General features: G+C 38.3%; 1 protein-coding gene across 4 annotated transcripts; it reads right to left on the bottom strand.

Annotated features, from left to right (window-relative positions):
* Positions 1 to 5: 5 nt before the first annotated feature.
* LOC113115849 (glycogen debranching enzyme-like) lies at positions 6 to 25,827 on the bottom strand. Of its 4 annotated transcripts, none has more exons than XM_026283531.1 (34): positions 25,721 to 25,827; positions 24,725 to 24,870; positions 16,696 to 16,906; positions 16,452 to 16,621; positions 15,753 to 15,956; positions 13,703 to 13,884; positions 13,490 to 13,601; positions 13,286 to 13,412; positions 13,073 to 13,175; positions 12,901 to 12,998; positions 12,645 to 12,784; positions 11,647 to 11,834; positions 10,733 to 10,856; positions 9,184 to 9,347; positions 9,015 to 9,116; positions 8,771 to 8,926; positions 7,760 to 7,910; positions 7,469 to 7,593; positions 7,106 to 7,218; positions 6,223 to 6,357; positions 5,841 to 5,971; positions 5,575 to 5,711; positions 5,288 to 5,421; positions 4,534 to 4,709; positions 4,225 to 4,327; positions 3,598 to 3,823; positions 2,915 to 3,026; positions 2,699 to 2,834; positions 2,462 to 2,574; positions 1,978 to 2,189; positions 1,107 to 1,204; positions 930 to 1,017; positions 710 to 843; positions 6 to 610 (listed from the first exon to the last, which is right to left on the bottom strand). In XM_026283531.1, the coding sequence occupies exons 2-34, from the start codon at positions 24,801 to 24,803 to the stop codon at positions 493 to 495; spliced, it is 4,602 nt and encodes a 1,533-aa protein (XP_026139316.1). In that variant the 5' UTR covers positions 24,804 to 24,870; positions 25,721 to 25,827; the 3' UTR covers positions 6 to 492. The 4 variants fall into 4 exon arrangements, with proteins under 4 accessions (XP_026139316.1, XP_026139306.1, XP_026139333.1 ...); XM_026283521.1 differs by lacking the exon at positions 10,733 to 10,856 and adding an exon at positions 10,366 to 10,489; XM_026283548.1 differs by lacking the exons at positions 10,733 to 10,856; positions 25,721 to 25,827 and adding exons at positions 10,366 to 10,489; positions 25,128 to 25,261.
* Between the last annotated feature and the right edge of the window lie 1,756 nt (positions 25,828 to 27,583).

The raw sequence follows: 27,583 nt of genomic DNA, 5'->3' as shown, positions 1-27,583 counted from the left end.
AGATACTCAGTCTTTAAACATTCTTTTTATTTCACATTGATCCGTTTTTAGTTTTCCTAATTATTCAGTCATTTTGAAACATGCAAACGAAAACATTTGGTGAGTTTCAAAAGTTGCATCCTAACCTTAAATCAGTGTGAAAGACATCTGTGTGCAAAGAAGTAGGACAAACACTACACATTAACTAATTATAGATTACTCTAGACACGTTCTGAATACTCTGGCAGAACAACATCAACATTTTAACAATGTACCTAAATTCAGCTACATAAAGGGCAGACTCACAGTCTCAAGTAGTCTAGTAGAAGCTGGATGAGTAAGGGAACAAGGAAAGCTCATACTAATTCTAAAGTAAGGGAAGTTTTTTGTACTTTACACTCTTTTAGCTATGAGTTCAGGGTTGTAACGTGTCCTCAGACCTATTTAAGTAAACAGCACACAAACATGATTACACAGGAACACTTGTGGAAGAAAAGGGTGCATGATCTCTGCTCACAGATCATGAAGAACCTCGAGCACGGTGGCAAGAGACCAGGCTTGTGTTTCACAGCTAAAAGAGCAGTACTGGCCATTCTCATTAGTGAGCTCCGGCAGTCCCTTCCATGATGACCTGAGGAACAGAGGACAGATATATTAGATCCGGATTTCATGGTCAGAGATGATATGGTTTACTGGTTCTGAGGGCAACAATTGTTCATGCAGTGTTTACCGTTCCATGTGGACATAATGGCGAGAGAGGACATTCTTCACCAAATACACTGTTTTGTCATAGGTGTCTTTTCCAAGCTTCTTTGCAAAGTTGATCTTTGCACGCAGGAAGTAACCAATAGGCCAAAGCCACTCCTGATTAGGGAAAATAAATATAAAGGTTAGGAATCTACCAAAAAAGGCTGAAATTGTTCCAATGAAGCAGTACAAATGCATCATACAGGGCCTTGATGGTAGTTGAAGCCCCTGGCGAGGTTGTAGTTGTCATTGTCCAGAGAATTGTCATAAACGCCACAGTAAACCATGTCACTATTAAAACAATGAAAATCATGAGTCACACACAGGAAGTAGGAAGAATGTTACAGGTAATGCAGCAGAATTAGTTTTGGGACTCTCACTCTGGGTCTAAGGTCTTCATCCCGAGAGGTCCAAGCAGTTTCTCTTCTGCAATGTTCAGTGCTTCCCAAGCGTGCTCCACAGTAAACAGCTCTGGAGCCTAGGAATGAAAACCATTAGAAATATACTAAATACAAACTATTAAGCTTTTAATCATTTAGGCCTGGGACACATTAGACGATTTTCAAATCTTAATTGATTTTAAATCCATGGGAGACCACAGACATGAAGACAGTTTCAACTTTGACACGCACACTAGGTGATTAGACCAGACCGCGAGACCACACAAACTTGTTTATTTTACTTGGAATGATTTCACAGGGACAAAAAGAAGAATATGGGTGATGTCCTTTCTCAGTTGTCTACTTTCATGGAATGTTTGAGGCTGCCTAATTTTAGCTATAGAAGCACACATCTGGTAGGTGATGCAGAAACAATAGATTTGCTCCCAAAAATAGATTTTCACTTATATTTTTTCTACTCATATAAAAACATGCATGTCAACAGTTTTTACACAGACTTGGGGGGCCTATGTTAACAATGCATTGCATTGCGCAATTGTGCTAAGGGCATGTCCGAATCCACTTTTGCTAGTTTAAGGACGGGGAAAAAAGATCAAAAAGGGTAGTCCCTGTTTTCTTAATGAGTAATGGGTGTGTTTTGGGCATAATGTGCCATAAACCAATCAGAGTCTCATCTCCCATTCTCTGTAAAGGCAGTTGCACTTGAGTCATGTAGGGTTCACTATTTACATGGCGGAATAAAATTTTTCATTTTTAAAAAAGGTTTGTGTGCTGTTGTGCATGCCTGCATGTGTAATAAGCAAAGTGTAGCCGCCTATAGGTGCATATTACTAATGCGTTAAGTCCTCACCACCACCATGGCAATGGAAAAGTTGGGTCTGAGCTGGTAGTCACACCAGGGGCTGGACGCTCCGTAGCTGTCTTTGTAAATCCCCCTCTTATGAACCAACTCAGGATGCTTCTCATTGGGGTCATTTGGGTCATGGGACACATAGAACATCTTCTCAAAGTTCTGCTGGATTTTTCTGTCCCATTCTTCATAGGACATAGAGAGCTGTTTGCCTACAGATATAACGTAAATGTTTGTGATTCAGAGATTCTGTATTTGTGCCTTTGGAGTAAATCACCAATATTAGCTTTGATCCAAAGCTTCCTTGCTGTCTACTTAGGCAGCTATATTTTAAGGCAGCATTACTTTGCTTTCTACCTTTTGAAACAACCTGCACATTGGGAGAGTGTCTGATGATGCCTTAAAATGCTGTGTAGAAGGTCAGCCCGCTAAGTTTTGGAACAAACTAATGTAATGAGTACTAGTAAGGTCCATCTGAGCTCACCGTCTTTGTGTATGGCCACACTATTGTAAGGAAAGAGTCCTTGTTTATGTAGCTCCACCAGCCAACGCAAGGCAGATTTGCATAGACCCACTATTTCCACCGCTGATCCATCTCTGCATTAGGAAAACAAGAGTCATATTGATTGGCAACAGTCATAGAAAATGAGGCAGAGAAAAGAGATCCACTTATAAATGGCCTCTTATAAATAGAATATATTAAAGAGATTTCAGTGTATGCCTGGGTGTAGCTGGTATCCCTTTGTTGCGGGCCCTCTCACTCTCCCCCATTTTGTCCATCCAGGTCCCACAGTTGAACCGATTTCCACCATACACAAAGCCGGTGTCTGGGTTCACCTTAGCCACAATGTTGAAGCCTGAGAGGGTTCAGAATACAACAGATTCAACATTTTCTCAAAGGACTCTTTAAAAAAAATTTTTTTTTAAAAGGCTGTACCTTCGTCTCTCATGTTGCAGTCAATCTGTGGTCCGGCGTTCCTCTCTCTGAACTCTATACCCTGCATGTGGCGCTCCATGGCCTCATGAATGACCTCATACAGCAGCTGATCCTGTGACCGAAACGAAACAATACAGGTGACATCTGGGTAAAAGTGAAACCAAAATTTGAATTTACAATGCATTATATTTTACAACTACGACTGATTTTTTTTTTTTCTTTTAAGAAAGTAATACTTTTAGTCAGCAAGAACACTAAACTGATAAAATGTGACAGAAATGTTTTCTAAGGGTGCGTCTCAGTCAGCTCCCTAGTTCAGTAGTCAGGGCACGGATCAGGCCATTTAAAGTGCTGTCTCAATCGGCAAATCCTTCCGGTGCACTGGAACGTTCGCTCCTTGAAAAGTCCCACAGTGCAAAATCAAAACTAGGGAGAATCTCCATTACTGGAAATTGTGTCACATTTCTGAAGCGCTACAAATAAACCACACAAGGCAAATATAATGACGGGATAGAATATTTGAAAACAAACCGTTTTTTTTTTTTTTTTTTTTGTGTATATTTTGACATAAATGCATAGCTAAACAGGTAGTGAACATATCTTTCTACTTAATATTTATAACTGATCTTCAGCTGAAATGTAAGAACATGAAACAGAACAATGTGTTTTGGCGGTGTACTCACTACAGTGCCAGCTGTCAGGGGTTTAGAGTCATCTGTGGGGTACATCCTGGACACAGGGCACTGGAGGATGTCAGTGCCGCTGGGTACCATGGTACAGTAGTCCTGAATGCACTGCAGCCACCACCACACCGCATCACGGCAATTAAAACGGGCCCCTACACCCTCTCCCAGCAGGTTGGGAATCAATCCATGTCTCAGTGTGCCAGCGAAGGCCAGGATGATGTTCCTGTAAAGCAGGATAAAGAGGAAAGAAAAGAACTAAGAGGGAGAAATCTTATCTTTAGACATTCGAGAATAAAATGATTTGATCTTTTTCTCAAATCTAAGGTCTTCCATAGAGGGGGAAAATAATGCATTACAGCTAATTCTCAAATGATTCTGGATGGATTGATATTGATATTTTAAGATTATAAATTATAAAAGCATACTGTATGCAGAACTTACTCCTTAACTTGCCAAAAATGTGTCCATCTGCACGGTTGATGAAAAACTGATATGCTCTGAGAACCATTTTTTAATATGATAGCGATTCCCTAAATTAAAATCAAACTGAGATGTTGCTAAGGATTCTTATGCATATTGGTCTTGGATAATTATTGTAGTAATGAACTGAACTGAAATGGATACCTGGCTTCCAAGTGACGGCCTGTGACCAGCATTAGTCCTCGCAGGGCGATGAATGTGTCCCTTCCCCAACAACGGAAGATTCCAGCGGAGAAATGAGGTAGGCCTGTGGAATGAGGAAGTCATCAAGACCAAGAATAAGAACAGATCGCTGTACCAGGTCATTGTTAAGTTTAATCCTACAATCCTGTGTAAGCAGCCTAGATACTTTGGCTATTCGGCTAGCAACACTTAACAATTCATTTAGTCTAGCAACTTGTGGAACTTCATTCTGACATATTGAGAGTTTTCTGTGGGTTACTAAGTAGTCACCTGCCGCCAAGGAAACACAGCACTGCTCTTTCTGCATTGTGATCTCACTGACACGGTAAGGCACGTCACTCAGGGCTGGTGAGAGAGGCGGAAGAGCTGGAAAACGTCCAACGGCACACATTTGGACCGATCCAAGAGCCAACAGCTTCACAAAAGTTGAGCCATTCTGCACAAAACTAACACAAACACATGCACATGCTCACAATAAGGGAATGCTATATTAGACACTTGAGTATACTTTCAATAATGACAACTTAAAATAAAATAGATTTTAACAGAATTTTAGTGAAAAGAACAGTGTAGGTAAGATTGACCCTGACTAGGTTGTTGGAATGAGAGAATGCTTACTGCTGGAACATGCTAATAATTACAGGGACTAGGATTTGTTATGCTACTGCAAATTAAAGGAGATCGAACCCAGAAGCAGATCTAGACAGGTGGTGCTGGGGAGGAGGAGGGCTGAAGAAAATTCACATGGCACACAGTACTGAGACAGACCAGGTTTAAAGTAAATTAAAAAAAGCTTGCTACATAACAGATTGATTGGCTGAACCACTGGCTTGTGAGAACCAATTAGCTTAAGAGAAAATATCTTTTTTTAGGATTATATAATCATAGATTATTCTCCATAAAAAAATTAATCTTCAGGTATTAATAAAGGAACCTTGACCTCGACCTAGAAGCAATCACTGGATAGGACAGAATTAGACACAAATGCCAGGATGATCTGCCTCAGTCCTCTTGAGACACTGACCTCGACATCTGTTTAAAGGTCACATCAAGTGCAGTAGTGTAGGCCCCAACCAGGATGGCATCAAAGTAACAGGGGATGAGGTAGCGAGGGATGTGCTTCAGGTAGGCAAACATAGCCTGGAACCACTGACCCACCTAAGGACACATTAGTGACAAATTTACCTACTGGACTTAAGAACAGGAGTAGCAATGGGTAACTCTGGATCTTTCCAAAGACTTTAACCGCAGCTAACAGCCTGAGATTATCAGCTACATACAGTATTTATTTTGATCGCTTGACTCATTTACCTCAGCTAGTGTGCCCCCATGTGATATCAGTCTATTGCTCACATAGTCAATCATCCAATCCCCTTGTCTTAGGTTGTCACAGAATGGGTGGCCAAGATCATTTTTAGGTCGAACGTCTGCCATCACTGACAACAGACCTGTGAGAATGAAATGACAACATATTTTTTGCCAGTGTGGTTTCTTTAAGACACCTTTAAAACCACTAAATATAACCCTGCTGTATATTTTCCTGTTGAATACAAGTTTCATCTTCAGCTTTCATCTACCTTGCAGACCACCGTATTTGAGTGGCTTCCAGCCGGGGATGTTGTAGCAGCCCCCTCCGTCTTCCTTCTCCTCTGCATCACAGCGAAACAGAAGAGCGTTCATATCAGCCAGAGTCATCTTAGACATAATCCTGGTGTGGAGATGAAACACAAAAAAGCATCTTCAGAACTCCTCAATAATGACCAAAGACATAAATGTACAGTTCTATGAAGTAAATCTATGTAGGAGATCTAGACTATAAGGCTGCAGCAGCTCTTAAGCACAGCAAAAACAGGATCGGGATGTCCATTAGCTTCAGTGGAAATTTGCAGATATGATCTAGACAGGGCTCCAGCACCATGATGGTGGAAAAGCATAAATGTGGATGAAGCGTGAACTCACTCTGTCAGTGGACTCTTCAGTATGTCCGGTGTGTTTGGATCAGTCTGACTTCCTGCTTTATACAGCGGATTGAACTGAATGAGATGGTGCCTTAACACACCAACCAGCTCCTGAGATTTGGGGTCTAGACTCACCCTGAGAAAGAAAGAAACTTCGTAAACGTATGATTAAAAACAACTTAATTAACACTACTGTTCAAAACCAGTGGTCAGTAAGTTTTTTTAAAAAGTAATTAATACTTTTAGTCAACAAAGACATAACATTGATCACAAGTGACAGGAAAGAATCTATAATATTACAAACGTTTTCTATTTTTAAATAAATACTGTTCTTTTAGATTTCTATTCATTCAGGATATCTGATGAATTTCTATTAACCAAATATCCTGAAAAAAAAAAAACAACCAACAACACTGTTTCAATTAAAATATTAAGCTAGACAAATGTTTTCCACATTGATAATAATAAGACATTTCTTGAACACCAGATATTAAAATACATTTCAGAACAAACAAGCTCCACTGAAGATGACTTTTGAAAATTCAGCTTTGACAAATTAACTTTTAAAATATATTCAAATGGAAAAGTTATTTGAAGTTGTAGTAATATTTAACAATACTATTGCTTTAACAAATAAACATGAGCATATTAAAACTAGTTTTTAAAAAACCCACACTTTTTAAAACACTTTCAATCTTTTGTTGATGATGTCAAAGATTGTGTGTCCTATCAAGGCAACTATCCAATAATATTTAATGTCAATCCCTGCGTAAAAAAGTCAGTAGCCTATTCCTATGCAGTTCATGTTGATATAAGCACATTTCAAGTTTTTGATGCTTTTTGTAAAAAAAAAAAAAAAAAAAGTCTAAAATTTGAAGTCTAACCTGAAAGCAATAACACTTCCAGGTGTCAGCTGCTCAAACACGATCTCCTGCACATATTCACTGCGCCCTCGAGACGTCACCCCAGCCTGCCGCACCACCTTACTGTCCTTCAGCTGAGAAAAGACAGAGATGCAAACAAAGGAACTTCTGAGACCAAAAGATAAGATTTACTCGTGCAGTGTTGACAGTACAGGCAATCAAAAAGCCATGCAAGCGCCGGCCGGCAGATATGTACAACTAGGTAGGCTGTGGTGCTTAAACTGCAGGGTAGGGGTTGAGCTTTACTGTTTTGTGAATGAGTGTTCTCAGCGGAGGCCATAGTGTTGGCTTTGGACAGTTATAATTAGAGCGGTCTCAGGTTACCTGGATGTGCTCTTTAATCTCCACTGTGTACCCGGGCATGCCATTAATGCTCCTCTCGTCTTTTATGTAGGAGCCGGCCTGCCTCTCCATGGTACGTGCCTCCAGCACCACCTCCTCTATCTTACCTGTGAGATTTCAGAGAGATTTCAGGGTTTGGCTTCCAGTCAGGCGTGATGTCCAAGGACACATAATCGAGACAGAATAAAAGCAGATGCTAGAACAGAATCTCATCGAGTTAAACCTGAAGAAGGATCAGCCACTCTGATCAGGAGAAGCGAATCTTTGACACACCTGGGATGCACATTGACGGAACCTCGTTTGAGTAGCGATGGTGTTTGGGGTTCTTGAATGCAGTGCGGCACACAGCCACCACTGACTGGTGTGTACTGGGACAATGACGGGTGACCGCCACAATGTCCTCATCCACTTGGTCCACAAACACCTAAGAAAATACAAATTTTTTAAAGTTTAACTTCTAGCATTTTCTTAAACTTAGACCTCATCAATATGCATTTTCATTCATTTATAGGCTGCATGGTTACAGACACTATTAAAGGCAGTGACGATGTTGTTGGTGATCCTGAGTGTAATTTAGTTATATTTTTAATAGTTTTAGTGTTATGTGGCGAGTCGGAGTATAGTTTTACACATCAGCACAGTCTGTTCTTGTAATGTAAGTGATATGCAGACTTAAAGAGTTTTTTTGCACATTAATCTGACAATAAATTTGGCACACCCAGTTTTTCTGATGCACACGATACTGTGTGTAATGAATGAATATAATATACAAGTTTCACTTTTTGAATGGAAATTAGTGAAATAAATCAACTTTTTTTTGATAGTCTAATTATATGACCAGCACCTGTATGTGGCATAACTGTTACTGTGGACCACCAGAGGACCTCATGTAACGGAGGCCAGCGAGTAGTGATTTAGCCTCCCTGTTAGTGTGTCCGCCTCCCATGCCGAAGACCTGGGTTCGAGCCCCACTCGGAGCGAGTGCAAGGAGCGTCAGAGAGGACCCGGGGGAGAGTTGGTGCCGTGACCCGGATGGGAGTGAGGTTTAGGGGGGTGAGTGTGACAGAGGCCAGCGAGTAGTGCTGTGCAGGTAAAACCTCCCTCCCCGATCTCAAGTGACGCACTAGCGACAGATACTAGTGACTGTAGCCATTTAGCCTCCTTGTTATTGCGTCTGCCTCCCATGCCGAAGACCCGGGTTCGAGCCCCACTCGGAGCGAGTGCGAGGAGCGTCAGAAAGGACCCGGGAGAGAGGGGTTACACTCAGACTGACTTTGCATTTACCTGGTTGAAGCCTTTTGTTGCCAGTTCCTGGTGTAGCCGGTTGAGGGCCAGCTTTCCAGCGATGATTCCAGACTGAAGGTTGACCTCTTCAGGGGATGAAGGCTTAGCCTGAGGATTCCATTTGCTATAGAAGCGCTCCTCTGATACCACTGAGATCTGATGGCAGATACAAAAGAGAAGGACTTTTAAGATGTTCTCATAAAATGAACTCAATTGTGGGTGTGTGTGAAGTTAAATCTCTTGCCTGGTGGGGTACTAACTCATCGTAGCCTCTGGTGCTACCAGTAGCACAGCAGGCCATGGAAACAATAGCAGAGCTGGGCAGTGAATCATATACAGAGCGGATCTACAACACAAAACATCAAAATAAGAACTCCATCAACATACTGGATTATGTGTTTGAAACACTGTACCTGAATAGGGCACTCATTATCATGTGTGACGTCCAGGAACATGGCGTGGGCAATGCTGGGCACCAGAGGCCTGAGACTGGGCTGAAGAAAAGCCCCCACAGGTTCCCCTCCATACCGGTATACCAGCCTACCCTCCTCATGACTGTCTCCTGCACTCATCGCCTCTACAACAGCACAAAGAACAACACAATGCAAAGTACGGAAGTGGAATCATTTTAATACGAGCTACTTATTTCCCCCCCAAAATGAAAACTTTATCACTATTTATCACTCACATTCACAGAATTGCGAACCTGTACGACTTTCAGTTTTCAAAATTCAAATTATATGTAAACAAATCATTTGGACTGGTTTTGCTAAGCATACCAATAGATTCATTGAAAAAATCTAAACAACTAAAAAAAAAAAGATTTTTCATGAAGTGGACATTGCCATTTCACATGACCGCACCAAGCAGAGCTAGATGTCAAGATTTTCAATAAATGACTTCAAATTAGGACCATTTCACAAGCAAATATATTTTTTTGTGTGTATGTAATATGGACTACTTGTAATTTTTTCTGGTTTGTTTTATGGTGCACTTGTATCTTTTATGCTTGAAAGCTCCAATCCCAAAAAAAAAAAAAAAAAAAAAAAAACCTCATACAGATTTGGCACAACATGAGGTGAGTAAATAATGACAAAGCTAAAGAACACTGGGTAGAATAGTTTCTGTACACTTAAACTACCATTCAAAAGTTTGAGGTCATTAAGATTTTTATTTTGAAATAAATTCATACTTTTATACACTTTTTCAAAAGTAAATACATTTATAATGTTACAGGAGACTTCTATTTCAAACAAATGCTGTTCTTCTGAACTCACTCTTCACTGAAGAATACTGAAAAAAAATCATAAGTGATTGATAAGTGCTGTATAAGAAATGTTACTTCAGCACCAAATTAGCAATAAAACATTTTACAATATTCCTCTTTTTAAAAAAAAAAAAATGCAGTGTTGATGAGCCTGAAAGATTTCTTTCAAAACTTAAAAATCTTATGGACCCCAAACTTTTGATTGATGATCATAGTGTAACAATTCAAAGTGTTTGATGGAGTTAGATTTCATGTCATACACTCATGTAACAAAAACATTATTACAAAACAGCCACAATGCAAGACCAGGATTATTAGAAGGCCATACCTCTGATGAGTGAAGAGATTCCTAATCTAGTTACAAAGACATTATCCAGCTCCTCGCTGCCTGTGAAGAGCTCGGCCATCACGTACAGGTCAGGTCTGAGGGTGCGGGCAGCATCCAGCATGAACTGCAGCAAGCAGGGTTAGGGCAAGACACGCAGCCAAGAGGAAACCAAACCACGGTTGTTAGTGTGTCAGATGGAGTGTGAAAAACGGGTTCAGAAAGGGAGAGAGTCATGCCTCAAATGAAGATTTTGGACATATATATTTAGGAGAGATAGTTCAGAGAGAGAATCACAGGTGATGCATTGCAAAAAGAAAGACAAACAAAAAAGACATTGTTAGTGTAATGCTAAAAGACTCTTCAATACCTCTGATAAGACTAGTTATTCCCAGCCGGTTAACAAACACATTGTCAATCAGCTCGCTGCCTGTAAAGAGCTCGGCTATCACATAGAGATTGGGTCTGACTGATCTGGCTGCTGCCAACATGGCCTGCAGAGCACAACATGAGTTAAAAGTCAGAGGGGTTGCTGGCTTAAAAAAACTGTGAACTGATCCTAAAGGATTTTGTTAGGTGATATTTGAGTCCCTTATACACATACGTGTTAAAATAACTTTAACAATAAACAGCTGTTACCGATTTAGAATTGTACATTTCAGCCATATGGACATTACTTTGACACAGTCCCCTCTGATGACAGGTCACTCTTAATTGTAAATGTAGAAACATTCATTTTCTATCACAATTAGTCTTTTTTTAATGAAAAGGAATTGCATTACTAGTATGATTGTGATGTTTTTAGCAGCTGTTTGAAATCTCATTCTGACGGCACCCATTCACTGCAGAGGAACGCAATGTTAGATTTCTCCAAATTTGTTTTGACGAAGCAGAAAACTGAATTATGAAATCACTCATCTTGGATGGCTTGAGGGTAAGTAAATGTTGAGCAAATTAAAAAATTTTGTGTGTCCATTAAGTCCACTAGACCGTAGGGTGTCCCAACAAGCAAAGGATTGAGAACAAGCCACTCTTAATATTTTTTGTGAGTGAAGTACAGCCTGTGATGTCAATCAGTGGATGGGGAACAATCACTATCCAAATCGTACGAACTAGGACAGTAACTAACGAACCTGTCATAAAAAAAATGTATAAAGAAAATAAAAAAACATCCTGCACCCCTATGTCTAATATTCATCTTTACACATAGTTAATCTCAAAACACGTTATTCATCTGTGATCTAGCCAAAAGTAATAATCCATCTTTTAACACTGTCACGGTACCTCAGCCACATGCAGTGGAGTTGAATGGCAGTTGTCCAGACGCACTCCCACAAAGTGCTTGGCCGTGATCTCTGTGTATTTCTGCATGTGGGCCCACAGGTAGGGGCAGTCCTCGGGGCCATTGCCATACCGCAGTTTAACGCTGTCATCCCAGCAGATCAGCTCCCTCCTGATGTAGACGTTGGACCCTAACCAGAATAAGGAGAAGAAAAGCAACTTTTTTGATTCAACTTACTAAAAAAGGCTTGGCAAGTTATGCCAATGATCAGGGTTGAGTAAATGTGTTGATCACCTTGTGTTTACAATCAGAATTACATCAATGCTCTCATAGAAATCCACTGTGACATTATTAATTTGTACAAGAAGGCCTATAATCTGCACAATTTTTAGGAGAAAATCTGTGGATTTCTGAGGACTGGGTTTAAATATGGTTAAAGAGTTGTTTTCAATATTGTAGCTGAAAAAGTTTGTGATTGATAATATTACCCAACAAGTTTTCATTTATTTGTTTAAAAAACAATAAAAACAGTACAACGGTGAATGCAATTTATTCCTGTTTCCAGCATCCATTACTTCAGTTTTCAGTGTCACATGATCATTCAGAAATTACTCTAATGTGCTAATTTGCGACTTAAGAAACATGTCTTATTATTATCAGTCTTTAAAACTGCTACCTAAAATTTCTGTGGGTAATTTAAATAATTGAAAGTTAAAAAAATGTCCATGTCCAAATTAATTTGCAATATTATTCATGTCTCTACTGTCACTTTTGATCAAATAAATGCCATCCTTGCTAAATAAAAGTCATTTATTTAAAAAAAGATCTTACTGACCCCAAACATTTGAACAGTTATACATGTTCAAAGATCTTCAAACTGCAATTTTAGTAAGCAAAACATGCAATTAAGTGAAATGCTTTGTTTTTAGCCACTGAAAGAACAGCTGTTGTTATTCCAGCTCTATGTTTTTATGTGGATCAGAAAAGCAAACTGGTAAACCTGGCTCTGCAAAGTTCCTCAAGGGATCGTCCCCCATGACCCAGCCATTATGGGCCAGGAAGTGACATGACTTTTCTGGTTGGTTAATCAGCTCCAGATCCTGCTCCAAAGTTGCGCTCTCAAATGGGAACGTGAAATATCTGTATATAGACAAAACAGCATTAGATATCATAGCATACATAACGAACAAACTTTATTACACAAATGAATACATTGCAAAATCTTCAGAAGAGGCTGATGGAATGAACCGTGATACCTAGTAACCAGAGGATGTTTCCTGGTGACGGGGCCCAACTTGGGTCCGTGGTCAGCTATTCTGTCATAGCTTACAGTTCCATCAATGCAGTTAGTAGCCTGAAGGGAAATAAATGACATCAATGCATTGGATTCCCTAGAAATTAGAAGTAAAGGAATAGAGAGAGACTCACCTGCTCCTGATGGTGCCGAATTTCATGATACTGTTCATTATTGAGTTCCTCCAGTCTTCTCCTCAGCCAGTTACAGCAATCCTCAATGGCACCAGGACTGTTGCTATAACAACATAAAACTAATGTTTCATTCAGCACCATAAATTCATTGCATAAAGAATAATAAGCATACTATAGTGAACACATGCTCAATGCATACAGCAGCATACTGACCCATGGGGCACAAAGGTTTCTAGAGCGGAGTTCATGTCCACCGTGTTACCAAAACGTCTGTACTGAGGGTCCTGGATGATCTTCAGTTGCTGCTTGCCCTCAGTCTTGCTCCTATCAGGTTTGGCTCCTGTGCACAAACCACTAAACACATTAACATTTTAATTTCTCTTAACGTATGTGTCTGAGAACCTCTCAGGAACTCACCACTTTGGAGTAAATCTCTGAACTGCTCCACCATCGGTTCCACTTTGACTTGGAAGAACTCCCACAGTTTAATCTTAGGAAACACATCCTGCCAGAGAACTCCACGAATGGCCTAGTGAAAACACATAAGAGTTTGTCTTGAAAAAAATAAGAGCACTTTATACTTCATAAAGAATTCTGTTTTAAGGGTTCTACAGGTACTGATTCACTCACATGGAGGTGTTCGTGATTCTGGATTAGGGCTGGGAGACCCCTGTCTTCGTATTTGCCATCAGCTATAGCACAGGTGATGTGCCACAGGGCTCTATCCAAGACCCAGGCCGGTTTCAGATGGGGAGAGTTCACCAGGTTATAACCACACTCGGGATGTTTCTTAATCCATTTGCTGTTAGCAGCTGAGAAAAGCAGGAAAACAAAAAGGTTATCATGGCATTGTCAAACAAATAAACGAAAATGAACAAAAATAAAGAAAGAGAGAGACATCACAGAAAAGCGACTGAATTAGTGATTCAAACTTTTGTTGAAATTTTCTTTCAGATGTACTGCTGTATTTTAAGAGCAAATTGCAGGTCCTTGAGAGACAGAGTGAACAATGATTGGATATATTACAAGCCATACACAATGAGGTCCAAAAGTCTGAGATCATTAATGAAAATGTCTGTATTTATCATTTTCTTAATTTAATGCAACATTAATAATACCATCAGTAGTTTCAAAGTAACGTAGAACCTTAAATATTATAATAAATAATATTTATTTTAATTTATTTATCATCTACACCATCCTTCAAATGTTACAAAAGGTTGTAATAAACTGATCAAAAGTGACAGTGAAGACATTTATAATCTTTCTATTTCTAAATAAAATGCTGTTCTTTTGAGCAATTTATTCATCAAAAATGGATTCATCTGAAATTTCCCTGAAAAACAAAAAATGTTAAGCAGCACAACTGTTTAACTGCTATAATAATAAGAAATGATTCTCAAGCAGCAAATCCGCATATGAGAATGATTTCTGAAGGATCATGTGACACTGGAGACTGGAGTAATGATGCTGAAAATACAGCTTTGCCATCACAGGAATACATTTAATTTTACAATATATTCAAATAGAAAAAGGATATTTGAAAGTGATAATACTTCTCAATATTACATATTTTTACTGTATTCTTGATCAAATAAATGCAGACATGGTGAGCATAAGAGACTTCATTCAAAAATATAAAAAATTTTTTACCAATACCAACCCCAAACTTTTGAACAAAAGTGTGTATTTATTTAACGTCACATAATTTTTTTTTTTTACTTTTTAAAATTTGACTTTGATTCACAAAATCATAATGTAGCCTCAGATTTTAGACCCCACTGCATATATATAACCTGTATAAATGCACATACAGCACACAGCACTGGACTTCCCCTTGTTTAAATGTGTGGCATTAGCACAGAGCTTCAGATAAGGTATCACACACTCCTTGACCTTTAACTCTGCTGAACTCTGGTATAAGCGATGAACTATGAACTTTGCTTTCTATTTGAGCCTGACCACCCGAACACTTCAATGAAGAGTGTAACTCAAGGAAAAAGTTCAAGGGTTCAAGGAAAAAGAACCGTGGTCTTACAGTGGTCTTAGTGATGTCGAACAGAGAAAAAACTAAGCACAGCGAGTTAACATTTAAAAATCCCCTGCAGTAAGTAATTTCTAAGCACGTTTTTCTCTAAACCTCCACTATCAGTCAGCAGATCTGAATAAAAGTTTTAAATGTTCCTCTTTAGTATTCTGTTCACATATTGAGACTCTAGCAGCTCTATACAACTGCTGAAATGCAGCATGGCACTAAATCAGACAGGCCAAATGTTGCGCCAACAGTTCATGTTCTCTGTAAATAAACTATTTTTAGAATTGAAGTCAATGTGAAGGCTTTTAGCGGGGGCTTACAGGAGATTACAGTCAATCGGTTGGAACTGTGGCCTTTTCCATTGGAATATGAGAACCCACTATAGCTGGACTCAGCAGACAGATAATTTACATGCAATACTTATTGGAAGTCCAGTGGGTGTGACTTTTTTTTAAAATTCTTTGGGTGGTAATCCAGTGGGTGGTAACTTTTTAAAATACTTTAGATAGAAGTGTCAGCCAATTGAAAAAAAAAGAGAATAAAACAACAGAAATATGAATGTGTCTAAAAACATACAGAAAAGATAATAGAAAATGAAAACAAACACACACACACACACGCACGCACACACGAACACACACACACCCGTATGATTGTAAACCACATCCGTGATGCAAAGCATATTCCACTCATTCTTTATTTTCTCCACCAGGTTGCCAACATCTGTCCAGGTGTAAGTTTGCCCAGGAGGAGAGAAGTCTGGGTTGAGCTCCAGCTGATCGGCCAGAGAGTAACAGGAGCGAGACTCTCCCAGCGTCTGCAACGGTGTGAAGTGAATCATATTATACCCTAAAAAGATGCACATGAAATACAAAATCAGTTACCTTGAAACAGATTACTAACTGAATGTTATAAAACATGTCAGTTAATGTGCCAATGTGATGAAACCACATAAATGAAATTCACAGCAAACTGTGTATGAAGGCACTGCTCATGTGAAACACTAATCAGTTAGTTTAGAGAACTTAGATTTCAACTATAGGACTCACTGTTAAAAGTGTAAAGTAACACATGATTTACATACTGTTATTACTTTGAAATAAAGAACTCAATAAAAATGGTTCACATCCAAAAACTGCAGACATTACAGTTGCTTTCGGCCTATTAACTTGGACTGACTTAAACTTTTTACATATATTTGCTGAGTTTCTACATGTTTATTTGTCTGTTATTGATTTGTTAATTTAAGGAGATAAGAAAAGTTCAAATGCAGTTAATGTTGAAATTTTGGTAAACAACTGGGTAAAAGAGTAACTAATATAATACCACCGGCTGTCTTTTTACCTGTCTCTTTGGTGACTCTCAGCCTGTCCAGCCACTCATCCAGGGGCCCGAGGCATTTGGACAGGTATGTCTGGATACTGATGCAGTCCAGGGGCAAGACGTGGTTGTCCGCCCCTACCCGGAGCACTGGGTCCACCACAATATACCCACCATCAGACTTCTCCTTATCTCTGAAGAGTAAAAAACAAATGATATGATGTACAGTCTTACTAAAATATAGATGTATAGATGGCATCTAACTGACCCATGGCCAAAGTAATACTGGTAAGAGCCTGAAATCTTGAGGTCAAGGGTGCAGAACTTGTCAGAATCATCCTCTCTTTCAGTAGGGTTAATCCAGTCTAAGGCATGGAACTTGTGGTGCTCAAATCGCTCCCCTTCTGCGGGGTAGTTGGTGTGAACATGCACGTGTTTCCCCTGAAGAGTGGGGCCCAGACGAAACTGGAGCTCATACCCTGATCAGAAACACAACAGAAGCTTCACAACTCATATTTTGTTGTTTTTAGGGTACAATAAATAAATCACTTATCTGCAGGATTTTTAAGCTTAAATGTAAGACTTTTACAGACCTTTTCAAGACCTGCACAAAAACAATAATACCATATGAGTGGGGTAGGGCAATGTCTATTACATATTAACTGCAAAATGACTGTAAAGGAGCATGATTTACAGTTCAGACATAGGTTTTCTCAAAAACAAAAAGTTAATAAAAAAAACATGTTGATAAAAATTCACGTCAGCCATTTTCTTAAAACTATTTTTAAGAAAATGGGAGTCAAAAGTAACAATTACTATATTCATTTAAAAAAAAAATACAATAAATCATTATATTAATTAAATAACAAAATATATTTGACGGTCTTAATTTTAAGATTTTTATAATGCATTATCTTCTGATTTTCACATTGGTCTGAAGAAAAACATTTCTTATTGAAAATGCACATTCAATTTCTGCCAGCAGGAGGCACTTTTGGAAGGGAAGAAATATAGTGGTTGTACACAATACACAATGCAGCGCAGCATATGACTTTGAGATGACCAGCGCTCATGTTAATTTAACTCTTTCTCTACCATTGACAAGTTATCTTGTCATTTAGAAGACAATACACTCGGAGGCACTATTACACATCTTCTGAATGAGTACAAAACCTCCTGAACAAAAACACATATGAACAGGATAGAGAAATGATCGATCTCTTATGTTAACAGATGAAAAAAATGCAATCATCAGCAACAGACAGCATATAAATGAAAACTGCATAATGTTATGAAGTAAAATGTTGATCTAGGAAGTGGTATATGTATGTGCAAGCCTTGGGGGTATTACTGGAAGCGATTTACTGGATTAATGCTTTGATAATTGTACTGAATATTATCCAGATGTAGTTTTCGATAAAAGATAAAAAAAAAGACTTCTCAACTTTTTGTTCAAAATTATGCATTTTTATGAAACCTACCTATATGCTTTATGAAACCTACCTGTATATGCTTTAACCTCGAATGAAACATAAATTTTTTGATCAAAAGTAGAGGCTTTGATCTTCATTTTGGTATATTGCATATACAAATATTCAAACAGCAAAATATATTGGAGGCAATCAAAGTTGAGTGAAAATAATCAAAATCGCTGGTAGTGGTTTGCATCTTTTTTTAAAAATGCTGGAAGGGAAAGAGTTAATGAAATGGTGGTCTTTTGAAGTTTAATCATTAAGCCTTGTTTCTTGTTTTTCGTACCCAAATTTAACATTAAATTTTACCGTGGCCTAGTGGTAAGAGAGTTTGACTCCTAACCCTAGGGTTGTGGGTTTAAGTCTCGGGCCGGCAATACCAAGACTGAGGTGCCCTTGAGCAAGGCATCGAACCCCCAACTGCTCCCTGGGCACCACAGCATAAATGGCTGCCCACTGCTCCAGTTGTGTGTTCATGGTGTGTGTGTGTTCACTGCTGTGTGTGTGTTCACTGCTGTGTGTGCACTTTGGTTGGGTTAAATGCAGAGCACGCATTCTGAGTATGGGTCACCATACTTGGCTGTATGTCACGTCACTTTTTTCCCTTTTTTATTATGGGACTCACAATTGAAAGTGCCACAATTGAAGTGAAATCTAATTTAAAAATGTAACCGTTTCTTACTTCAGTGTGTTACGCACATAACTTTTCTTTGGAAAGAAGATGCTTTGGGCTTTACTTTTTATCAACTAGATTTGATAATGCTCAAAAATATTAAAAGTTAAAGACACTGAAGTGCCTTGAAAACTTTTTTTTACCACACTGAATTGTTTTTCAATTTGATATAAAAATGGAGCAGGTTAGGGTTAACTTTTCTGGAGCAATCTAGAAAAGTTATTGGTTTAAAGTGACATATTTCATGAGTTTCTATTCTATTTCTATTTCAAATCTGTTTCAAACCATGAAAAAATAGATTCCTGCAACCATTTTTCCGAGACTATGTCTACCCCCCCCGCCCAAATATAAAGGTTCTACAAACTTTTTTTAGTTATTAAACATAGCACTGCGTAGTTTTTTTTTATTATAGAACAATAGACAAACTTAGCCATCATATAAGTTAGGGGTGCTCCGATCACGATCGGCCGATCGGTATGCGCATCTCGTCAGTAAAGCCGGTTCACTAATCAGCGGTAAATTCCATCAGGTGCGTGATTTCACATAGAACAGCTGTTACTACACGGAGCCATTGTTACCTGAGAAGATGCGCAAATCCACTTCATTTTCAGCGTTTATTTGCACATCTTCTCAGTTAACAACGGCTCCGTGTATTAACCTGAGGGAATTCACCGCTGATTAGAGAACCGGACGAGATGCGCATTAACGATCGGCCGATCATGATCAGAGCAGCCCTAATATAAGTGATTTATTTGAGCACTAGAAAGATACAATAAAAAAATTTTTAGTAAGAAAAATAAGAAATGCCGCATTTACAATGAATTCTGGTCATAATAACTAAATTATCAAAGTGCTGATGGCCAGTTATAGAGATAATACAAATGCGCCATAAAGTCAAAAATCACACTCTATTCATATAGACGGCGTTCACATTGATAGCTGTGATTACACAGTAATAGTGAGCTGATTTGCGCTCAAACAGACAGTAATCATGCAGATACAGGCACATTCAACATAAAACACACTCACACATAGGGATGGGTATCGTTAAGGTTTTAACGGCAGTGTTGGGGGTAACGCATTACGAGTAGCTCGAGTTACGTAATCAGATTACTTTTTTCAAGTAACTAGTAAAGTAACGCATTACTTTTTAATTTACAAGAAAATATCTGAGTTACTTTTTTAAAAAAGTAACGCCAGTTTCTTTGTTTTTCCATTTATTGACTGACAAGTCTCCAGTCCCCATACTGAGAGAAATCAGAAGTACAGAGGCGTTGTGTGCAATGTGAGAACATGATGTAGTTCTAGACTAAATGTGAATGTGTATTAATTCATCCTACTCACAAAAGAATTTAGAGTTAGTATTCATCAAAATGAATTAAAACAGTGAAATACAAACTTAAAATGACACAAACCTGCAACGATTAAATGTTAAAGAACACAAATGTATCTAATCCCATTTTATTAACTTTGCTGCTGTCCTTTGATGATCCAGTTCAACCATACTAATAAGCAAAAATTACTTTAGATAAACTAACAATTGTGCTTAATTGTTTTTTTAATTGCTGAAGAGTGTTGAATCTTCTTCTCCTGTGTGCTACGGTACAGACGTGAATTTACTTTTCCTTCAGCGTGAGGTTTATTCTTTACACTTTTTGGTGTGAAAGGGCTTTTACATTTGCTATAAATAGAACTTCTTATATTAAAAACAATCAAGCCCTGCTCATATTTAAAAAGTAACGCAAAAGTAACGTAATGCATTACTTTCCATAAAAAGTAACTAAGTAACGTAATTAGTTACTTTTTTGGGGAGTAACGCAATATTGTAATGCATTACTTTTAAAAGTAACTTTCCCCAACACTGTTTAACGGTATTACTACCCTTATAGATACTGCTTAACGGTCCGGTACTTTAACGGTATTCTTATCGGTACTTTGTGTTGTGTTAGCCAGTCGAAAACTTTGCATTTCTCTGTCTGCACATAATGCACTTTTGAAAGATGCTTTGACATATTGCTTGTGTTTTCGCCCTTGCATGCTAAAATTTTGTTGCACTTATGATCGACTCTAGACTCTGCATCGACTCTAGTTAAGTTTAACCACATTTTGGAACGTTTTGCTCTCTCCGCCATCGTCACTCTTTGTATTAAAGGTCCCGTTTTACGCGCTTTTTTGTAGCTTTGATTGTGTTTACAATGTGCAATATAACATGTGTTCATGTTTCGCGTGTAAAAAAAACTGTATTTTTCACACAATTCAACTATCTGTATACTGCTGTTTTCACTGTCACAAAAACGGGCTCATGACTTCCTTGTTCTATGAAGCCTCTCCTTCAGAAATACGTGACGAGTTCTGATTGGGCCAGCGGTTCCTGTGTAGTGAACAGCAGCTGAGAGCAGGCTGCCCTCCTGGTAACGTGATTGGGCTAGAACGCACGTGCTGGAGATGTATTTATAGTCACAGGAGCATTTTACTGACGAGATGCGCATGAAAACCGCATTTGTTTTTTTTTTGCACAGCCCTAACATCTAGTTAACAAAGCTAAACAGCAATGCCCTTTGTGTAATAAGTTACAGAAACTGTTAAACGCACCAACTTAAATAATAAAATACACTTACTAGATGCGGTCCATAAACAACGCGTTCTCCAGACAAAGAGGGAACTGCTCCATCTTTCAAGAATAATCTTTGTGCAAATCCAGCATTAAACTGATTGAGATTGAGAAAGTTGTCCTCAGCAAGCTGTCCTCAGCAAAATGAGCTGCACATAGTTTTACATGTGCATTATAATTTTCGGGAACCGAGTTAAACATAAATTGTAACCATTAATCTCAAAGTACAGCGTTCCTGGGAAGCCCAAACAAAGGTGATTGGACTCAGAGATGAAAATAACAGCGTTTCAAGGACATGGCGACAAAAACAAACAGCTCTTCCTTCTTCTCCGTAGGAGCGCAACAAGGCCACGCCCCCTGTTTGTGAGTTCATGTGGGCGGAGGTTAGTCAAAAAAATTGTTTTAGTGACGTCATTACTACAGGAACTAGAGGGCTGTAGTCCAAACGGGTCGTTTTTTGTAGGCGAATTCTGTTAAATCAAAGATCTCGCTTGGCATTGAACTTTGAGCTTTAGCATTTTACAGATATTATTTATACTCTAACAACAACATTACACACTAACTCAAGTTTAAAACATGGAATCACGAAGAAGGGGACCTTTAAGCGGGAGTTTTCGTACTATAAGGGGCCGTTCACATATCGCGTCTAAAAACGCGTGGAAAACGCTAGGCGCACTGCTTTCTGATTTTTTTCCCCAAATCCTTCGGGCACTTGCGCTCCTGAGGCTTCTGCCATTGCTAAGCAACCATGACCTGCTCTCTCCATGAAGACGCGGAAATTTCAGCAATGGATAAATGGTTTTGCAGCAATAAAAATTGCTTGCAGTAGCTCTGCTACTAAATTAATAAAAAAAATCTACATACAGCTATGATCAGCTGTTCCTTCATCTTGGCTGAGCTTTCAACGTTGTTACGGAAAGGTGAGGAAGCTACATGACCTGTCGTGCGCTTGCGGCATTCTGAAAAGTTGAGATGTTTTTAACTCGATGCGGTGCGGACGCGCCTGGAAAAAACGAGCGCGTCACACTGCGCGCCTACATTTAAAATATAGATTGATGCTTGAGGCTTAGATCTTTATAATGATATATAGTTTGTCAAGATTAAATTTGTCCGGTTTCATTTAATCTATTCATAATTATTGACACGTGTAAACAAGGGGAGTTCAGGACGCCGGCGTTCGGGTGCAGGTTAACAGGTTAATATAAGTAATGGTAGAACTTGGCCCAAAACTGTTAATGACAAACTCACCAGTCATTTTATTAGGTACAACTGTTCAACTTCTCAATAATGAAAATATCTAATCAGCCAATCACACAATTGTAGCATAAAATGATTCAGTTCGATTTGGTGAACTGGTTCAAAAAGATCCAGTTACATCGAATGATTCGTTCGCGAACCGGATATCACAAACTTATTTGTTTTGAACTCTCTCTCACAACAGACACGGAAGAGAAGACAATGCTGAATAAAGTCATAGTTTTTGCTATTTTTGGACCAAAATGTATTTTCGATGCTTCAAAAAATTCTAACTGACCCTCTGATGTGACATGGACTACTTTGATGATGTTTCTCTTACATTTCTGGACATGGACAGTAGACCATTTACACAGTCTCAATGGAGGGACTGAGAGCTCTCAGACTAAATCTAAAATATCTTAAACTGTGTTCCGAAGATAAAAGGAGGTCTTACTGGTTTGGAACAACATGATGGTGAGTTATTAATGACAGAATTTTACTATTTGGGTGAACTATCCCTTTAATTTGCTTTCTTGGGTTGTCACTTTTATGAAAAAAATCCTGTTTGATTTGAGTGACAAGTTCATTGAATCGACTGTAAAATCGATTTTGCATGTCTAAATACGTTTTATACGGCAAATAACACCAAATATAGGTAAATCCACAGATGGTAACAATGCAAAACATTTACTGCAGGCTTCAACATGGCAGTGTTTACGATTAGAAATTTCAACAACAAAAAATCGAATAGGCTATTCTAGCCCGAATCTGTATGCATGAGACAGTCTAAATACCGGCAGAATTCACATTTCTGTTGTAAAAAGAGAAACATTGTGCAGAAGTATTATTTGCTGTTATGCGTGTGTGTCCGAAGCTGCAGTTGCTGTGTAACACGTGTTCCAAAAAAAAAAAAAAAAAACCTGGACGCGCTTCAAGAGAAGGTCGTCAAAATCAATTTCCTATTTTCATTTCCAAAACTTGTGTTGGTTGCTCCAGTCGATTCGTACAATAGATTTTCGAACATAAAGTGATAGTCGACACGGTCACGGTTTTAGACTACATGGGAGAACGGATGGGAAAAGATCTGGGCACAGTTTTCCAGAACTTCGTGCCAAGTAAAAGCGGTGTTGAGCTGTTTTAATGAATTTTTTACATTTATTATGGTGCCCGAACCCGTGTGACTTTGAACAGTGACTGCAAATATTTAGTTTACTGCAGCCGCAGCCATCATTACCAAGCACGAACCTTTAACTCTGACAGTGAATGAGAGTATGAGACGAAGCCAACGCACAGTCCATAGTGTGACATCCGTGACCAATAGTGTAAACATAGATGACATCACTTTTTTTTTTTTAAAGAAAGAACGTAGCCTTCGTTTGTATGTAGGCCTAGGCAAATTATATATTTACAATACTTAATAAAATATAATTAATATTATTTTATTGCTTTTGTATTAGTTGTTTGAAGAGTAAAAAAATAAATTGGTCGGTCTTAGCACAAATTTACAACCTGCAAAAAAATATTTTGAGTTGGTCCTAAATTGACAGGGTCGGTCGGGTTACGGCAAACAAGAATATTTTTAAGGATGGCCTTACCATTTACCATTATAGTAGTGCTCAAAAATGCATTGTGTTAGCATGATAAAATTGAAAAATGAATAAATAAATGAAACTGTTACCATCAAAAACAAGTATGCACTTATTGTACTATTGTCCTTATTCAATTATTATCATTATTACTGCACTATATTATAAATATAATATTGTTGAGGCAAATAAAAGCCTATTCCATATAGGCTACAACCTTTCCTCACCTCACAGATTTCACATTCAGCGTGAAACTTTTTTATTTTTATTTTTAAACGGAGACGTTTGTCTCTTAAAGGATCTAGAATTGCGATCTTGATAAAAATTAGATGCCAGCTATATTCAGCTCAATTGAAAGTGTTCATTAACAGCATCTGAGAATGAGGATGCATATGATTTTCAAAAAAGTAAGACAAATAATAACCTCCTCAAAATGTTAAAAGTGAAAAGTTCTTCAGATTTGTTTGCTCTAATGTTTCATTATGATTTTTTCAAATGGACGCATTATAGTGACCTTCTCATATAGTCGGTGCAGATTTCTTCTGCAATATATTTACTATTTATTAGTGCATGAATAAAAGGAGCCATAAAGTTGGCACCTGAGAGCACAACACAGTTTATAAATAACCACAAATGTTCCGCACTTAACATTATCACACTATAATGCACAAATCATATTTGAGGATGATGCAACGCGATAAACACAAGTTAAAACTTGCCTTGTTCCATACGGAAGAGTGTCCTGTCGAGTTTCTCCATGTCGTTGAGGACCATCACTCTTACTTGTTTAGCTGTCATGATTGCCTGCTTATTTTAGAACGTACTTAACGCAGTGAAGAGCAGGAAATCAACAGGAACCCCTTCACTGAAAAGTGAACCAAAGATATGCAAATCATCACACTGTACTACTTAATAGATGACATTTAAATCAGCTTAACATAATCCCTACTGTAGCTTCTGAATAACTAAACAATTGCAACCATTTCCAATAGAACGTTACGAGGGCAAATTATTACAACATTTTACCGTTTGACAGCGTGCAAGAGCCATAACGTGACATAACGAGTGAGCACTACAACAACCCAAACTGCCGGAGAGTTCTGCAGTAATACATGAATATACCTCCGTCAGGAATTGTATCCGTATGTACACAATCACCACCTCTGGTAGTTTGACATTAGCACTGTCCGTTTTGAACGAATCATTCGTTTGAGTCGGATCTTTTCAATCGGTTGAACTTGTTCACTCCAATTCGTAATGAGTCGAGAACGGATGTGTGAACTGATAACAAGAGATTTGATTCATGGAGCTGATACACATCAATATGTATACGTATATACCGCGATATTTTCGTTCAGAGCGAAAATAATAACTGAATCGTTTTTTTTCCGGTTCTTTGAAACGAACTGTTCGAAAGAACCGATTGGCGGAAATGAATCAGACTTCCCATCACTACTGTAAACATGACATGACTGGCATTTAAATGCACTGCCAGAAAGTATACTCTAACTCAGACTGGTCCAGGCTAAGAATCTAGCAGATAAAGACCAAGCAATTTAAGTAATCAGGAGACCAGAAACATTTGCCAAGCCAAGTCAGTACACTGCAACATGCGTACAATTCTCCTCAGATACACGACAGTCTGAAATCCTAATTGGTATAAACATTTCGACCATTTTTAGCACGACTATGAGCAGCAGAGTTTAAAGACACACCAAGTATCTTCCTGTGTTTGGCCGTTCTGAAGGACGTTCTCGTCGCTGGTGAAGGAGGCGTGTGCACGGCTGTCGGCTGTTATTCTCCGCTTCCCTCTAACGTTACCGTAAATACACTGATACAGGACACAGTTGCCATTTGAATAAAATGTTTTAGACACAGTGCATGTTTATAAAAATAATTGATGTTTAGATAGAAACATGTGTAGGCCAGTCACGTATTGACATTACATTCGTTTAATAAATAAACAAACAAGCAAATAAATAAATAGATTACAACAAACAACCGCAGGGATTTGTTTCAGGTAGTGTCTCCATCTTGTGGTGATGGACCTACAGAGGCCTAATTTGTGACATGACCCCCCTATTCATGTTCAAACCATACAAGTGTTATCTGCCAGCAATACCTGAGCAGACAGGTTGCTGCCAAAGTAAGAGCAGTACTATATCCTGATATTTATCAGTGTTTGACATGGAACAAAACAAAATAGAGGTACAGTACATGGTATAAACAAATTTACATTGACGTTTAAAATATAAGGGTCAGTAAAAATACTTTTATTTAGTGAGGGCACAAAAAAACTGATCTATAATGACAGACCTTTAAATTGTTATTTAAAAAAAAATTTTTTTTTAGTAAAAATGCTGTTCTTTTGAACTTTCTATTCTGAAGAAAAATCTATTATGGTTTCTGCAAAAAAAAAAAAAAAAAAAAAATTAAGCAGCACAATGGTTTTCAGTATTGATGATAATAAGAAATGTTTCTTGAGCACCAAATCAGCATATGAGAGTGATTTATTAATGATCATATGACTGAAGACTAGAGTAATGGCTGCTAAAAATGTCAGGAATAATTTCAGAAATAAATTAAGATTACAAATTTAAATTATATTTTAATTTAAAAATAAGTGTGTATGTGTGTGTTTTGAACTGAATAGCCTATTTCACAGTATTACTGTTTTTACTGTGCTTTTATTAAATAAATGCAGTCTTGGTGAGTATAATATACTTTTTGTTTGTGTATTTAAGCAATATCATATGAGCAAAAATGCTGTCATACTAAATATCATTTGATGATACTGTATGATGAGTTTGCATAAATTACAATTGGTTTGGATTATTTTCTTTACAAACTATTTTGTAAGAAAAATGTGGTTCAAAATCTGCTTCTAATGTAAAGGGTTCTGCAGTTAGCCACACCAGCAATGCCAAAAAGACAGAAATTCAGGTGATTTGGAAAGCCCCGTCCAATGCTCCTCCCACTGTACAGTGTCTGTGAGTGCCATTCTGCTCTTACTTTGTCTTTCAATATTGAAAATATTTAGAAATGTGGCAAGTTGAAGTGAGCCTGTATACTGTAACCCTTCTGTGAACACAGTCTGCTCTATCCTTTCTTATTCTGCTTTGGGCCAGACTGTTTCATTTTGAGCTCAGTGGCCCTGCATACACCTCCTTTGCTCTGTCCAAGGATGAATGGATGGTGAGCATGATCAAATGCATACTGTACCTGCATCATAATGAACTGACTAGATATATTCATGTGACCCTGAAGATCTTGATGTTTGGTTGAGAGATGATGATGTGTACTTGTGGATAAATGGGCAGGGTCATGTTAGTGTTGAAGCTGCACACATATAGGCCCGACATATCCAGAGATATCATCCAAGGTGATGATAAACCACTTTATGGTTGTATTCTTTTTAAGTTTTTACTATTGCATTATGTTACGACTTACTTTAAAGACCTATATAAACGTTAAAGTCCAAAAAGACGGCAGCATGTTTTATGCAGTCGCAAATGTAATCAGTATGATTCACTTCCCCTGCAGTCTGTGCTGACTGATGTAGGCTGGAGAGTTCGGTG

This window comes from Carassius auratus, chromosome 2 (genome assembly GCF_003368295.1).
Source record: "Carassius auratus strain Wakin chromosome 2, ASM336829v1, whole genome shotgun sequence".
NCBI lineage: Eukaryota > Metazoa > Chordata > Actinopteri > Cypriniformes > Cyprinidae > Carassius > Carassius auratus.
The sequence above is the reverse complement of the archived record's forward strand: the minus strand, read 5'-3'. Positions and strand labels throughout refer to the sequence as shown.